General features: G+C 39.4%; 2 protein-coding genes across 2 annotated transcripts; one reads left to right on the top strand and one right to left on the bottom strand.

The window, feature by feature from the left end:
• The first annotated feature begins 3,274 nt into the window (after nt 1–3,274).
• LOC122651961 lies at nt 3,275–6,107 on the top strand. The gene is made up of 2 exons (XM_043845553.1): nt 3,275–4,602; nt 4,651–6,107. The coding sequence occupies exons 1-2, from the start codon at nt 3,292–3,294 to the stop codon at nt 5,926–5,928; spliced, it is 2,589 nt and encodes an 862-aa protein (XP_043701488.1). The 5' UTR covers nt 3,275–3,291; the 3' UTR covers nt 5,929–6,107.
• Nucleotides 6,108–9,170: 3,063 nt separating this feature from the next.
• Nucleotides 9,171–10,524, bottom strand: LOC122651035 (glutamate receptor 3.2-like). The gene is made up of 3 exons (XM_043844377.1): nt 10,192–10,524; nt 9,704–10,086; nt 9,171–9,599 (listed from the first exon to the last, which is right to left on the bottom strand). Exons 1-3 carry the CDS (start codon nt 10,322–10,324, stop codon nt 9,171–9,173), a joined length of 945 nt encoding a protein of 314 aa, XP_043700312.1. The 5' UTR covers nt 10,325–10,524.
• Nucleotides 10,525–16,670: the final 6,146 nt, after the last annotated feature.

A 16,670-nucleotide genomic window follows, 5' to 3' on the forward strand; every position in this document is an offset into this window, starting at 1 on the left:
CAGGCCCAACTTGCAATCGAGCGGTGATCTCTGGCAGGGGAATAGATCCCTAGAATTTCAACTCTGTTAGTTCTCAGGTTCCAGAGATATGTGAACTCGAATCAGCACGGGAACAAGGAGGAAAACCGAGCCACAAGTGACTAAGATCTTCTCTAATCAGTAGCTATGATCAACAACAGTTTGGGGCTTCGATAAAGGATGAAGGAGAGACTCAATCAACTGAACTCCTTCTACAAACCTTTGTTTGGCCTGAAATTTCAGGTGAAGTGTTGCAGCTCAGAGCTCCATCAACTCCAATTCATCAGATGCCGGTAAAACAACCGGTAACCAGGCGATGAACTTTGAAAAATTGTGATTCAAGAACTCATCTTCTCCAAACCCTAAACGATTTGGGGAAGATGAGTTGTAGGTTTTTTTTTTTTCTTTCAGATAAGGTTAGATTTGTCATTTTACTCAATCCAGGGGCAGAATGGTCTATCGAAATTCAAAAACTAGGATCCGTTATGTTATAACGTCTTTGTCTAACGACAGGGACTATAGTAGTACTTAGTCTAGAAAACAGGGGTGCACATGAAATTAGTGAAAATTCAGGAAGATAATTTTAAGTTTGGCCATTTTTTATTCTTGACAATTTTCACATTGCTGCAATCAAAATAATTTCGAATTTTTGACAATAAATCAATTTTGTTTCTTCCTTGCCCCATATCTGCAAGTTGCGGTGGCAGCAAGAGCTTCCAGCCTGCGCACAATGGGCCAGTGGCCCTTGCCACGGGAGAAGATGGAGCTCGAATAGCCATTGTTTTAGCTTCTTCTCCAATCAGAAATTCAATGATCTCGACTTTTTTCATTGGCCAAACCAGGAATCTGTAGAAATGCTTGTTGCTGAAATCGGGAATAAAGAGCTTTGTGCCCTAGATGGCAATATCTTCTATGAAGACTGGATCTTAACACCACAAGAGCTTTGGAATAGCCATTTGCCCCCTGGTTCTTCGTCCAGATCGCGCCATAGCTTTCTTGTTTTTTTGGGTGTTCAGAAGTTCAAAACATGTTGAACCACAACGACGGAGAAAAAAGAACAGGGTATTACTGTTTTGCCCATCAAAAGAACAGTTGCGTACCAGGTGCTCATTAAACATCAGCGCATCAGCGCGAAATAAGGTGAATATAATTTCAGTTTCGAAATTGATACGGCTTCTCATCTATTGCAGAATTTCTCTTTCATGTGATTTCTATGTCATTGAAATAAGCTGCAAAAATCAAATCAAATAATTTTTTCAATCGAAATCATCTTATGAAATAGAAATAGAAATAGAAATCATATCAAAACAGTCCTAAATTAATTTAACAAGTAGCAAATAAATGGTCGATCTAAGGGAAATTGGAAGACTAAATTACTAAAATGACAAGTTGAAAGTGATGAAAATTAAAATATAATAAATTTGATTTTAAACTGTGAACGTAAAAAATGAATCTAAACATTAGTGAATGTGGTCTCTAATGATACCACAAAGGACCCTTTGTGTTGTAAGTTGTAATCAACTTTACCTGAAAAAACTAAAACCCATCTCTCTAAGATCTCTAGGTTCATGGCTCACGAGGTTCCGGGAAGGCTCAACTTTACTCGAAAAACTAAAAGTCTGAAACCCTCTTTCTAAGTTCTCTAGGTTCATGGCTCACGAGGTTCTGGGAAGGCTCAATTTTCCTCGAATAACTAAAAGTCTAAAACCCTCTTTCTAAGTTCTCTATTTACTTCGCTGATGGCCTTAGTGAATGTGGTCTCTGTGTACATCGTTGATGAATCACAAGGTATTTTAACTTTTATTAATGAATACATTCATCGAATTAGTATCACAATAAGGGAAAAAAAATCTCTATTTTTGGTTTATACCCCATTTGCCCATAGCTGGTGTAGAGATCATGCGATCAAGTAGCGATCACATGCCTAATAAATAGTCATCAGTGAAAAACGATTAGATTCTTCTAATTTACTATGACTTGGATAAAAAGACCTCGTCTTAACTGAGTCTTGTCAATTTTTTTTCACTCTTTGTGTTTATATTCTATATGACTTTTGATCAGATTTTCTAAAATTTTGACTCAACCCAGATGATTCACCAAAACACAAAAGAAATTGGTTTTCCAATTATGAACTTATTAGTTAGTAAGTTCAGACTTTACCAAAAAAAAAAGTCAGTAAGTTCAGAAGCGGCAATAAAACGGGTATGGATTTGTATACCAATTAAATGGGTCAGACGATAATAATACTTAAAAAAAATCTGGCATAATAAAACACGTACGATGATAATACGATATGTGTTTAATACGATAATCTTGTAAGCAAAAAATACGGGTACATATTCACTATGTAATAAACACGTAATAGCATATAGACAATGATTTTATCGAAAATAAATCTGTACCAAAATTTTTTTATAAAAAAAAAACCTCACAACTGAAATAAACACAATATAATATCCCACATTCAAAATCAATATTAAAATTTTGAAATTCACTATGCAAGACATAATATCCTCCAACCTCCTCAAATTTGATTCACTGGCCACCTATGAACTCAAATGGGAACAGAGATGGAAAAGAAAAAGAAGATGAGGGGGCAGCAGCTAAGGATTTTGTGAGTTGCAATAGGAAAAAGGTCCAGTTGGGGTTTTGTTTTGATTCTTTTTAAATGTAATAAATCTAAGTTAAATATATAATACGTTTGAAAACATGTATATTACGTGTAGAATACAAAACTTGTAAAGACGTTTCTACCCAAAAAAAAAATTTATAAAAACGTTTTTTTCTTCCATATAAATGCATTTATAAATTAAAATATGTTTTCCAATACATGTATTATAGGTGTATTTACTAACTATTAAAAATATGACTTTGAATAATCTTGTAATTTTCCCATGAATTTACTCTGGTCAAACATCGGTCAGATCTCAGGTGATTGGATGAACAAATGGAAGGTCAGGATTGCCCAGTCAGGTTCATCTCCATAATCAATCTCAATGATGATTAGTGCATGGAATGCTAAAAGATGATTAAAAGAGAGGAGAAAGAAGAAGGTGATTGTTCATGGGCCTCATGGCATCCTATGCGATGATGATGGGGATACATTACATTACACATGGCTACATAAAATCATTGTAGATTTATCCAACTGGAGGTGGATACTAATATTCAATTTTAGGAAAGAAAGGGGGCTGGCACAGTCTTGCTCTTGACTCCCCAAATTTGTGTAGGTTTCCGTTCCAACTTCCGAAGCGGGAAAAAAAGCATTAAAAGATGACCAAAAGGAAGTTCAGAAGAACCCGTTCACAGAAGCAAGCCAAAGGCCACCAACAGCAAAACCTTAAAATGGTGGAAGAAGAACAGCCATCTGAGCCACTGCAGCAGGACCAAAACGCAGAAGACCAAGACCCTAAATCGATGGAGGAAGAAGAACTGTCATCTCAGAGACCTCAAGATCAAAACCTGGAAGAAGATCAAGACCCTAAATTGGTGGAAGAAGATCAACACTCTAAATCGGTGGAGGAGGAAGATCAAGACCCTAAATTGGTGCTGATGGAAGAAGAACCGGCACCTCAGGATCAGCGTCATGATGGGGATGGAACTAATGACCAAGAAAACCAGCCCCGTGAGGCTCAGGCGCCGAAAGAAATACATGATCTGGAGAACCAGCCGGAAGAAGCTACAGCTCATCCAGAAGTAGAAGAAGTAGACGAAGAAGAGCAACAACCGCTGCAACCACAGAATGAACAAGATCAAGAACAAGAGCGAGAAGAAGAGGAACAGCAACCACACCAGCAGCAAGAGGAAGATGAAGAACCAGAACCAGATGGTATGGCCCTTTCTCCTACGCTCCCTCCTCCTCCTGCGCATGAAATCACCTTTCCCGACATAATCCCAAACAATCCCCTTCACAATGTTCGGAAGGTATTTCGGAAACCCCCGAAGAGGAAGAAAACCCTCAACCACCGACAGCGTGCTGCCCTTGAGAAGAAGCTTCAGGCTGTTAAGGAAAAGCTGCAACCAATTCCCTTCATTCCCAGTAAAACCCTAGATTTTTCCAAGCACGAAAAGCTTCTGAAGCGCCTAGGGTTGTGGGACTTTGCACACCTCCATTTTGATCGGGAGATCCGAACAGACCTTCTATTTCAGTTAATCGTCAATTTCAACCCTCACTTGCGTTGCAGTTACGTGAATGACTTCCGGATCATGGTCAATGGAGCCGATCTCGGTAGAGCCCTGAAGCTCCCCCACAAGAAAGATAAGATTAAGATTAATCAGTTGGAAGCTGCGGATTCTGATTTCGAGAAGTTACCTGAAGATTCCATAGCATTTATGGAGGATTTTGTGTCAACTTGGTTTTTCCTCCATGAAGATACTTGGATAATGCCGAATGAGATTGTGGCGTGGAGTAAGCTTATCAGAGATGGGCATCCGGAGAAGGTCGATTGGCGTCGATTGATCTGGTTTATGGTAGAGAAGGAACTCACGCAATCATCGCAGTTGGGCTCTTGTTATTACGCTTCGCACTTGCAATGCTTGATGAAGGCTCAACATGTGCATCTGTTTAAAGAACCTATAACAGAGGCTTATAATATGGAAGAAGAGGATGCCAATGACATTAAGGAGACTAAGGTTTATAATGTGGAAGAAGAGGATGCCATTGACATTAAGGAGACTAATTTGGAGGACTTCCAGGGACAGGAAATGGAGTCGCAGCAGATAGAATTGAGTGTGGGACAAGTCAATACTGATTGTGAGCAGGTTAAGGGTGAAGACGATGCTATGGACTTCCAAGATTGCAAGGATGATGAACCTAGTCTTTTGCTGCTGGATGGTAGGAACCATGTTGATGAGCATTTCTTGCAGCGCTGTAATCTAAGTGAGGTAAGTGGTTTTGAGAGTGGACAAAACATGAAAGAAGAAGAAGAAGAAGAAGAAGAAGAAGAAGAACAGCAACAAGAAGATGAAGAAGATGATGATGAAGAAGAAGAAAGAGAAGAAGAGCAAGAAGTGAATGATCTGTCGTCAAAACCCACTACTCTGGAGCAGGTATCCTCAACCGACCTTATTCAAGCACTGGGGACTACAAACCTTCCGTATAATACGACTGCTCCCCTTTTTAGTCACCCTTCTGGGGAACTTCTAAATTCAAGGATGGACAACCATATGAATTCAGTTGGTTCATCACTGTTTGGCAATGGGTGCAAGAGAGAGATAGATCATGACAATGATTTCAGTCATCACTCTTTCAATGTTCAGAAAAGGATGAGAAGTGTTGACCCATGGGAGGAACAAAAGGCATCGGATTTTTATTTGTGCATGGAACAAGTGCAAAGTTGGACGGGCAAAGCTAGAATGATGTATGAAGCAAAAAATCAAGAGATGATGAATGCTCATTTACAAGAACAGGCCTTAATCTCTGAGCTTCAGCAGCGGAACAATATCATTGAAGCTTTGCATAGATCAAAGGCTGAAGAGGAGCAGAAAAGAAGGCTCGGAATTTATAGGCTTGAGCATGAACTATATGTCATGACCAATTTGTTAAATGGTTATAAGAAGGCTTTGAAGGAAACTCACCGGGCATTCTTTGAATATAGAGAATGTTATTCACAGCCTGATGAACCACTTTACAAGGATGTTCCTGGGACTGGTGGGGTTGTTCTTAGCTCCATGGAACTGGAAAAACAACAGCAGGATCGAGAGGGAGAGCTTAGGTTTTTACGCTTCACGATTGAAGGGCAGATCAAGGATTTTGAGCAAAGGTGGTTAGCGAAGTTTGAATTACATCTAAAACAAGTACAGTTACTGGGTAGTAGGCTATTAGAATTGGAGAATGAAACAAAATTCCATAAGAATCTTTTGCAAACCGTGAAGTTTCAGAGACTTGAACACATTCCTTGCAGTCAGTAACAGCTGTTCGCCTAATAGTGAGGTTGTGAATATAGGTGACTGTATCAACTACAGCTGTGTAAGTTATCATAATTTGACTGGTAGTTTTCTCTTTTCATTATGTTGATGCCAATTTACTCTTTATGCAGTGATTAAAAGTGATTGTTGCACTTGTTACAAAATTAACTGATTGTTATGACTACATAGGCTGACTCCTTTCAGATCCTCTCTATTCCTATTTCATGTTTGTGAGATAATTAGAATTGTTGCAATTTTGATATTTGTTCATTCTTTACCAACTGTTACAGTTGGGAAAACCTAAATCTATACTTCCTAGGAGAACCCCACAATTTATAGTTTATATGCAATGTTGATCTTTCCTGTAGCTACATCCATCTTTTGGAAATGCTTGGAGCAGCAGCTCTCCTTTACTAATCAGATAGCTGCCACAGCAGTCTTGATTCCCATATTATCTGAAATTAGCTTTATATTTGTAACCTTAATCATGGTTTCAGATGAATCAACTCAGAATTATGTTTCCAGCAGACACTGAGGAAGTCATACTTTAGTTAAAACTGATATTAATTCTTCAAAGGATAACATGATCATGAGTTTACATACACATAGAATTTGTGTTTTTGTGCTTGATTGAGGATGCAAGTAAATGTGTGTTTTTGTGCCAATGGGAAGCACATCAGAAATTTTGTTTTGCAGATTCAAAGCAGGATGAGCGTGATTAAGAGGTTAATGTAAATAAAACAAAACTCTGTTGCCCTTGTGTAGTATGTCTAAATATATATATGTATATATATTCCAATTTGAGAGAAGCCAATGCATTGTATGGCTTGATCACACCTTTACTAAAAATGAAAAATAAAAAAAAAAAACTTATGATTTAGTGTATGCCTCAATTAAATAGATGGGGATCCTATGATTAGTGAGGGCTATAACATCGTTAATGCCAGATGTAAGTTGTGTTCCCACTTTAACACTGTCTGTGAACTGTATCTAAACACTAAAACAAAATGACCCTTATATGTCAGGGGAGAGTTAAAAAATCATCACACTCTCCCAAACAAAAAACCCTTTCATAAAAGGGGTCATGAATTCAACTCTCTTCGGGGTTAACCAAACTCAAATAATAAAAGCCCAAGGGGTAGCTCAGTTTGGCAAATACCAACACCTTGCTATTAAGAAGTCATGAACTCAACTCTCTTGGGGTTAACCTATCTCCCAAAAAAAAAAAAAAAATGTTTGGACAATATCACTTGCCCTGTGGGGGTTCCCTTGCAGGTCAACACATGTCCCAACCGCTGCCATTTCTCTCAACATACATTGGTCTCCAAGCAGAGTTGAAGAGGAAAATCCAGGTGAACATGGATCAGCATAACTGCAGAGGGCTCTGCATATTGCTTGCCCAATAATATCACTTGCATTGCGGATGTGGAAAATTATCTCCTATGGTTCTCTGCCCTGTACGGTTCCCTAGTGCCTCTAATAAGAGGGGGTTGGACCCCACCCGGGCAGTGTGTTCGGGCAGGGGGTAAGGTGGTCATTTCCGCCCCCCTTATGAGAGGAATTGTAGAAACCGTACCAGGCAGGGAACTTCCCTGTAGGAGATAAAGATCCGTCTACTGTCTCTCTACTCATGGCATCAGGCTGGTTTCTCTTGGTAATTGGTGGATTTTAGTAGGACTGAGCCCGAGGCTTGGCTCAGTGCACAGTTCAAGTTCAAGGTTTAGTTTCTCTGGGGTCGATCCAAGTTGCATACTTAACCACACCACAACTACTTGGAAGTGATTTCTCCACACCACAACTACTTGGAAGTGATTTCTCTAGTGTAAAGCCTGCATTAGTGAGGGGATCAATGAGAGCTCACGCAAGGGCATCAACATAGATGTGATTTTTTATTTCATGGGGGCAGGGCGTTACCTTCATATGCTCCTGTGTCAGGGTGCAGAGCCACGCGCGACCAGGTAGCGTTCTTTTTTCCAAAAAAGATTATGATATGCATAGGATGTTCAAATCTCCTTTCTGCATAGATGAAACTCTCGAATTGTAGTTGCGAGGATTACTGGTTCAATATTTTAGTCCTATAATGAATAATACTAAATCTCTGTATCAGATGCATTATTGGTGTGATACCCCCTTGGCACATTGGCTCTGCAGTTTGGTATTCGGGACTTTCAACAATTATGACTCTAGCCTGTCGATTGTCAAATTTTATTACATAATAAATTAGAAAGAAGAGATTAGTCTGCAATAGCCTTAAGTTTCTTTAGACGTCTTTTGATCCTTGGTTTTTGTTCCTTACTGTACTCTTCTCTCTGTGTGATCTGTCTTCCAATACTCACATTTCCTCTAATCTGCTGGGGTTTGTTTTCTTGTTTCTCCATTCCTAGTCTTTACTCTCCTCCATTCCTGAAGAGTGTTTTCATGAAATTGCAATTAAGCATGCTGCTGAGCATGTTGGTCGGCCAGTTACCATAATTGTGGATTGGATTGAGTGGGAATTCCTGCCCTCATCGGCTAGAGTGTAAGTTCTTCGCTAAAGGGATTCAAAGCAAAAACAACAAACATTTAGAACAATAAAGGTATGGGTTTTTTAATCAATATTCAGTATGAATTCCACAGCCTTCGTGAGGTTTGTAGAAAGATATCATCGAACCTCTGATTGTTTCATAAAGTTTTGGTGTCTTTTATGATTAATGAATGTTTATCTCCCCCATCAACATCTGGGGATATGCTTATTCAAGCTGTGATTTAGTTGGTTATTGTTGTTGCTTCTGATGATGGGGATAGTAAAAATCCCCATTGTTGTGTTTTGCCTGAGAATGATAAAAGGGGAGGGTGTTGATGTATCTCTGGGTCTGTCTCAAGGTGGTGAATCAATCCGTAAAGATGCTGATTTAGTTGGTTATTGGCCTGGTCGGCCAGTGCACTAACTGTTTACAGAATAATGCTCTCGGTGACTAGTGGACCTTGAACCGGTTGACCACTGCACCGATCGCCTACAAAAACCTAACATATACAAGGTAGTCTTCTAACTGAAATGTAACAGAACAGAATATGCAACTAACACAGATTGTTTTACAGATCTTACGTTGTGCACTGCGAACAAACAGAAGAACAACACTGAATAATTTGGTATGATGTTTTCCATGTGATTGCTTCATTGGTTTGCAAACTCTGTGCTTGTTACATCTTCCCCTACATTGGGTTGTTGATCTATCTTGGGAGCTGATCTTAGCCTAGGAACGATTTTACATAGATGTGCTGAGGCTCATAACCCATTGTGAAGTTCTACTATAAATTGCTCGGGTGTATATTTGAAGCTGCAAATGAAGTTGTAGTCTACGATCCACAATAATAAACAAAGCAGCTGCGGAAACAACTCCTGTGATAGTGAATATGCCTGAGAGCAAATTATGGGTGCCAGTGACATCAGTTCTGGAAGTAGAGCAGTTAGAAGGGTAGAGAAAATTCCTAAACAAAGCAGCTGCGGAAACAACTCCTGTGATAGTGAATATGCCTGAGAGCAAACTATGGGTGCCAGTGACATCAGTTCTGGACGTAGAGCAGTTAGAAGGGTAGAGAAAATTCCTCTGTAGGTGCTCCAGTTTCCCCTTCTCAATTAATTTAAGAATTGCCTCTGATATGTCAAAAGCCAGTGGAGAACCCTTCTTAAAAGCCTGGAACAGAAAACAATTCAATTACAAATGAGCAAGGAAGGAATTTAGAGTAAGTTCTACACCTACAACTACTACAAGAGAAAAGTGAGAAAGTATTCAATTACAAATCCAAATCCACCGAGTGTGTATTTTTGTCCTGCTTTAGTGTAGCCTTGTAAGGCATTGGCTTGAAGTTCTACAAAGAATGCAGCTTTGATATCTCCACTTGATAGAGCCAAAGGATAGTCATCAATAGAAGCAATTTTCTTAGTACTCTCTGGCTTAAACCCCAAAACATCAATCAGATAACTAACAATAAAAGAATTCCCATTACACCCAACAGCTGCGTTTGCAGTCTTGAGGAAATCAATATCAACAACTGCTGGTTCTAGTTGTGAAACTGTCATCCTGGAAGTGAGGCTAGCCGTAAAGAATGCAGTTACAATGAGTACCACAAATTGCCAAACTCCGGCCACAACTCTTGGAATAAGACCATTAAGCATGGCAACTGCAGTTTAAAATAAATTGGTTTAGAGCCTTGAATCAGAGTCATTTGTTCTAACTATACAAATTTTATGTATTCATACAGTTCAATTAAATGTCCGAAGCTTACTCTGTGTTGAGAAGAAAGTGGTGACTGAGAACCAGAGCATTGCGCCAATTTGCTTGGTGATCAGTCCTCCATATACTTCTGGATCACTATAGCGTTGATATAATCCCATGACGATTCCGGTGAATACACACATTGCTACTATTAGAAACCACTCCAATCCTGTGAAAGCCTTGATGAGAATGAAAGGATCTGGTGATTTATCAGTAATCACACCTTCACTACCATTACAAGACCTGAATCTACATATGGATGTGAGAATTCTGTATACCGAAACCTGTTTGCCATTATTTCTATATCACCAACTGTAGCATCAAAAGTCTTGAACATGAATGGGTTAATGCTCATCAGTACTAAGAGAGAGCAGTAAAGAAAAACAAAAGAAAGAAAAATTAAAAATTTCAAACAGAAAATGAAGATAATTGACATCAGAATGTAGGCTCTTCATGATAGCACTTTTGTTACTAGGTCATGTTTCTATTCCAGAAATGTATTTCTTCTCTTTCTGGGAGAAAAAACACGTTTGGTTTGGTAACGTATGTTAATTTCTATTTCTTGGTAGGAAAAGAAATAGAAACATGTTTGTTATGTGCAATAATTTTTAAGTCTAGAACTTCAATAAATTTATAAAAATGTCATTGAATACCCAAAAATTTGGTAGTGGCAGTGGTAGTGGTGATTGAAATTGATATTTTATGTTAACATGAAATTACTCTTTTACCCATCAAATTAATCATGTGCTCATTAAAGAACAACTTCCCCCTTATTTCGAGTTCCGCTCCCATTCTCGTACGAGAATGGGTCTCTTACCTACCATATGAGGGGCACACATGGAATCTACTCAAGTGAGTCCCACATGGTGGATTCCATATGTGCGTTCTGAAGTGTACGAGAACTTATCTTGTACGAAAATGGGATCCGGACTTGACTCTCCTCTAGCTGTGGCGGGAGCTGGAGGATCCAGCCCAGAAAAAACAGGGAGGGGGGCGCCTGTACAATGACCCAAACACCCCTGTTTTTGGTGGGCTGGATCCTCCAGCTCCTGCCGTGGCAGGAGGAGAGCCGAATACATGGGATCCCGCCTCCCTTATGTTTCTGGAACAGAGAAGTTTCAATAAAAATCTTACCCCACTATGGACCTGCTTCATCATGTCGTCGTACGAACCTTGGTAGGGCACAAGTTGGTAGCGCAAGTGGTATGGTAGGTGATTCACAGCTAATTAAAAAACAGAAACTGAAAAACCCAGTAACTTGAGTTGTCTCTGTCTACCCTCTCATCATAACTCACTCTCACAAACTGTTTGAAAGCTGCATTGGCTGGAACGCCTATCTTAACTGGCCTCTCTGTTTCATTAGAGAACAAAAACACTGGAGCCCATCCGATCGGTACTGATTCAATTCTGAGCCCCCAGGCCAATAGATTGGACCGCTCAGTACTTCCATGCATGGATTCATTTGATCTATTTCTTCTTATTTTCTCCAGGCAGGCTATATCATGTTCGATTAGGTTCTGATCAGAGAAGCCAAATTTGGGTGACCAAAATCCGAGCTCTCTGTAGCTTTTACCTACCACGTTAATAATCTTAAAAACAGGGCAAACCTTTTAATTGGCCATCTTTGAAGCATTTCAGCTCGGAGTGAGTAAGAGAGTAGGTAGGGTGATGAAACTTGAATCTCTAGTGTAGGTAGTGGTATCTTCATTCAGAGATTGCTATTACGTTTCGCCATCGGTAGGAATTGACAATTGCTGAAATGAATTCCATCTTGAAAAGCTAGGAGATATCATAACCCATGCCATGCAGATGAAGAATGGAGATCCTCGTGTCCATGCACTTTGAGGGAGTGAGTACTGATGGAAGGTTTGTAGCCAATTAAGGAAATGATGGGGACTAGTTCTGTGTTGGCTTTCCCCCAGCTTTAACTCTGCAACCAATGCCACTTCCTCCCATCTTGTGATTGTTTATGATATCCATGGCTGCAGCATCCATATATCGATCATTAATTAGTAGCTGCAGTTACATCTTACATTTTAACACAACCACTTAGTAACTTATTTGCGCGCTGTTTGAGATGGTCTCCTTAATCATTGAGTAATGGTAAATGATTTGTTAAATCTCTGATCTGGAAAAGAATCAAAGCATATGTATTTTTATTTTATCAATAAGCTCATCTTTTCATTCAAATTTCTCACAATCCATACATCACAATTGCAGTTCAACAATGTCGTAATAGTAGTGTACAGATTAATGGAGGTTTTTTTTTTGTCTTTCTTTCTCTTCATCTCCAAACAAGCCTCGATAGTTCTTCCATCAACGCCTAGAAAACAATTCTGGAGTAGAGAACATGCCCCAATACCTCTAGATCAATCCTTTGCTCGTGCAACCCAAATTTCAAAATTTCAGACTACTCGATCCAATTCTGAAAACATCTCAAGTGTGACCCCCCCAAAAAAAAGAGAGAACTATTGACACCGAAAAGGAAGAAAACGGAAAAAACCCTAAAATCTGCAATTCCTTGTCACGATCTTAACTATGCCTGGAAAGATCCAAACTTCCTAAAGGTTATCCAGTACAGATTCGAAATTTCGGTATTCATTCAAAAATGTAAATTCAGGTAAAAAAAGAAATGGAAAGGCCCACCTAAGTCTGTTTGGAGTAGGAGTACACGCTTATTTCGGAACATCATGTAGCCAACAGGCAACACGACTCCGATCATCATAACCAACGCTCCCATTATGTATCTCTGTGGGGTCAATAAAATAGCCCAGCCATCATCTACCAATCATTGAATCGACATTAATTTCATGTGACGGTCTGTGAATGGTTGAGTGTAGCACGATGATCGCTCAACTTTAGGCCACAGAGGATGCAAATCCTGTCTATGCATTTTTGACTTGGACGAAAATATAATTACCATTTTAGTTTCAAGGTGAAGTCTATGGTCAAGTACCACTATGGAAGAGTGAGGGTTAGCGTCGTTTGTCAGACCAGGTATGCATTAAGCCTTTGGTCACAACTCACAATGTTGGTTACTATCATGTATGTCAAACCATTGGTCACAACTCACAATGTAGATCACCACTATCGTGGAGGAATTGGATTCTAAGAAATAAAACCAATACAAGCAGATCCTATGTCTCTAGTGTTCACAACAATAATGTCGTTGAAGCCCCATGAAGATGTAGACTCTCGGCTTCCGAATCACTTGAGTTTTCAGAAGTTCATTAACATAAAATGTCTTTCAAATTAGCTCTCTTGGAGATAAACCATCGAAGCTTAGTGATCAATGCTTGCTTGGCTTCTTAAGATCTTCCTTTTTTATTAGAGTTATCCTTCGAATGATGTCCGAAAAAGCATACACAATGAAAAACAAGATTTTTCAACACTTAACAAACATGTAAGAGTCAGTATTAACTATAGAAATATTCCAATAATCTCCCTCTTTTTAGTGATGCGAATCATGTTTGAGGAAAAAATATGGGAGGAGCTCTCTGTGGGGGGGAGCACGGTCCTTGCGTGCGTGGGGGGCCAATTAGGGTGTCAATAGGCCGGGCTAGACCTTAACCCTAGCCCAACCCTAGGAGCCTTAACCTAAACCCAAGCCCAGCCCGACCCTGTCAGGGCAACGTATACTCTCAACCTAGCCCGACCCTGGCAAAGTTTTCCCAAGCTCGGCCCAACCTTGATTGGCACTGATGGTCCATTAAAAACTGAATTTAACAAAGCCCATCATGACATCACAGCCCACTTAACAAAGCCCCAGCCCATTTTTTAATATATATATAATATATTAATGTATTATATTAATATATATTATATAGTTTATAATACATTAAATAGGGTCAGGTTGGCCTTGCCAGGGCCTAGCAATTGTGAAACCCAGCCCGACCCTTCCTTATCCCCAAGCCCGGTCTAACCCTCTCCGTGCTCAGGGCAGGTTAGGGCCAGGTCTGGATGTCTGGGTTTTTTTAACACCCCTAGGACCAATGGAAGCACTCATAGAAACATGGGTTATTTTAAATTTGCACGCACAGGGGACACACTCCCCCGCAGAAAATTCTTGCCCTATATATATACACAAGCTTTGTATCACTGGACATGTTTAGACCTTAGACCACTAGGTTTGCAAATATAATACTCATAGCTGTGTAATTGTGTTCAAAATACCCATTATTCACCAAAGACTTTGTGCCACAAAAATTCAGATGGATCCAGCCAGCAGACGAGCTGCGCATTGCATCTAAAAGTAGAGAACTAGAGTTACGTTACTAGCTAGATTCACTAATTAATGAAGAGAGCTATATTTTTTGAAGTAATTAACGTTTTAACAATTAAGACCACCTATTATTGCTGCTTTAAGTCAATGACCCAAAACCAAAGGAAGAACCAGAAACATGTTAGATTACTGATTAAGTCAATGACCCAGCTTCTGAATTAACATGTTTTTTTATTTATTTATTTTTTACTTTTATGAATTGGACCAGAGTTGGTGTGGCTGCTACGTACAATTAATCAGAAGCACCATGGCACGTGAATCTCACTCTATCATGAACAATCGGGACCCCCTTCGAGTAGGGATGTAAACGGATCGGATTCGGCTAGGGTAGTGCTATATCCGCATCCGCATCCGATTAGCTTTCAGACAGATTCGGATAGTGCTAAACGGATACGGACATGGATACGGATCGAATATTTTATCTGTTTACATATAAATATAGCTTTTCAGATAGCTATAGCCTATCCGTATTCGTATCCGTTTAGCTTTCGGACGGATTCGGATAGTGCTAAACGAATACAGACACGAATACGAAAACGGATTTCGGCTATTCATTTACATCCCTACCTCCGAGGCCTTCATGGGCCATTCCCTTTGCCTTCTTCTGTGCCTTCTTCTCCTCCTCCTTTGCTTAGGTTTGCCCTGTTTATTATGCTCTTTAGCCTATTAATTTGTTAGTCTTTAGAGGTTTTTGATGGATTCGTCCTCCTTTTCATGTATGAATGAGTCTAAAACATGATCCAATAAGGGTGCACCAGTTTCGATTTGGGTTCAGTCTAGTTTCGGTTTTTATCAGTTTCTCTTATCGGTTCGAGTTCAATTTAGAATGTAAATATATTCATAAAGGGCAAGAGTTCTCTTTGGGGGAGCATGGCCCCTACGTGTGCACGGGGCCAGTGGGAGCGCATGCGACAACATCAACAGGACAGTCATTATTGCCTTTCATGGGGGTAGGGCAATCATTTCGTCCCCATACGTCTGGGCGCAGGGGTACTCTCCCAAAAAGAACATTTCTCCATTCATTCGGTGTTGTCTAGTTTGGGTTCAGTATCGCAAAACCCCAATCCAAAACATGATCCAATAAGCTCATATTGGTTTCAGCTCAAGTTAGTTTCGATCGATTTGATTCGAAACACTAATCCACATTGAAGGAAGACCTCATTCCATCGTGGGTGAAGGAAAATTGACCCCACCGTTTAGTAACCCAAAAACCTTTGAGAGGCTACAACAAATACGGTAAAAGAGCATAAACAAATTAAACTTAGATAAAATTTTCAAAATTGAAACCAGTAACATTTGAGAGCTTGAAGGCAGAAGCCTAAATTAAATAGAAGGAATTCACCTGAATTAAGACAAAAGGCATGCATGGGTCATGCCTGGACTTCTAGGGTTTGAATTGACATTCAAAATCCTTGATCAGCTTAGCCTATATAATCCAACTTGATATTTTCTTTGTCTCATTCATCTTTTATTCCAGATCATTTGTCATCACATATGGTTAATGTACATTTTGGGGAACAGATTTTGACTAATCTTGGATTGAATAACACTCTATGGTTCTAAGAAAATACATCAAGAATGAAATAGAAAAAGAATTTGCAGACCCCATTATCTGCTCCCTTGCCTCCCCCTATTGTCTTTTTATACAGTCCTCCAGAGGTAATCTTGTAAATCTAAGATGGAAAAGGGAAACCACTACAATTCTGGGAACAGGTTTTGGCAAGATAATCAGGTCAGATTAAGGTCATCAAATCGAGATGAATATAAAATACAAATGATATTTTTTGTAATTTTAGTTAATTTCTTTACTCATTTTAAGCTAAAATTAAACCAATGAGATGTTTGATTGTCTCGTCCTCTGTCACAGAGACTAACTCATGTACTGTCATATAATAAATAATAATAAAACATTATGCTTTACTAGACATAGTAAGAGGGAAGAAAACCCATCTTTTCAACTATCCAACACCCATGGTTTCACAAAATGCTAGATATATTTAGTCAACAATACTAAAATTTCGTAGGGGACCAGCAGCCAAGTAAAGGAATCCTTTCTAAATTCTAACTGTAACTTAACCGAGGCAAAGGAAATAGACCCCCTGAAATTCAATTACAAGGACTAGTGTAGTAATTCCCATTACCTCCCCAAAAGAATATGAAACCAGCCAGGCATAAAGGTCTGGGCAAAGTAACATAATTAGAAACAG

Source organism: Telopea speciosissima, chromosome 2 (genome assembly GCF_018873765.1).
Source record: "Telopea speciosissima isolate NSW1024214 ecotype Mountain lineage chromosome 2, Tspe_v1, whole genome shotgun sequence".
Lineage (NCBI taxonomy): Eukaryota > Viridiplantae > Streptophyta > Magnoliopsida > Proteales > Proteaceae > Telopea > Telopea speciosissima.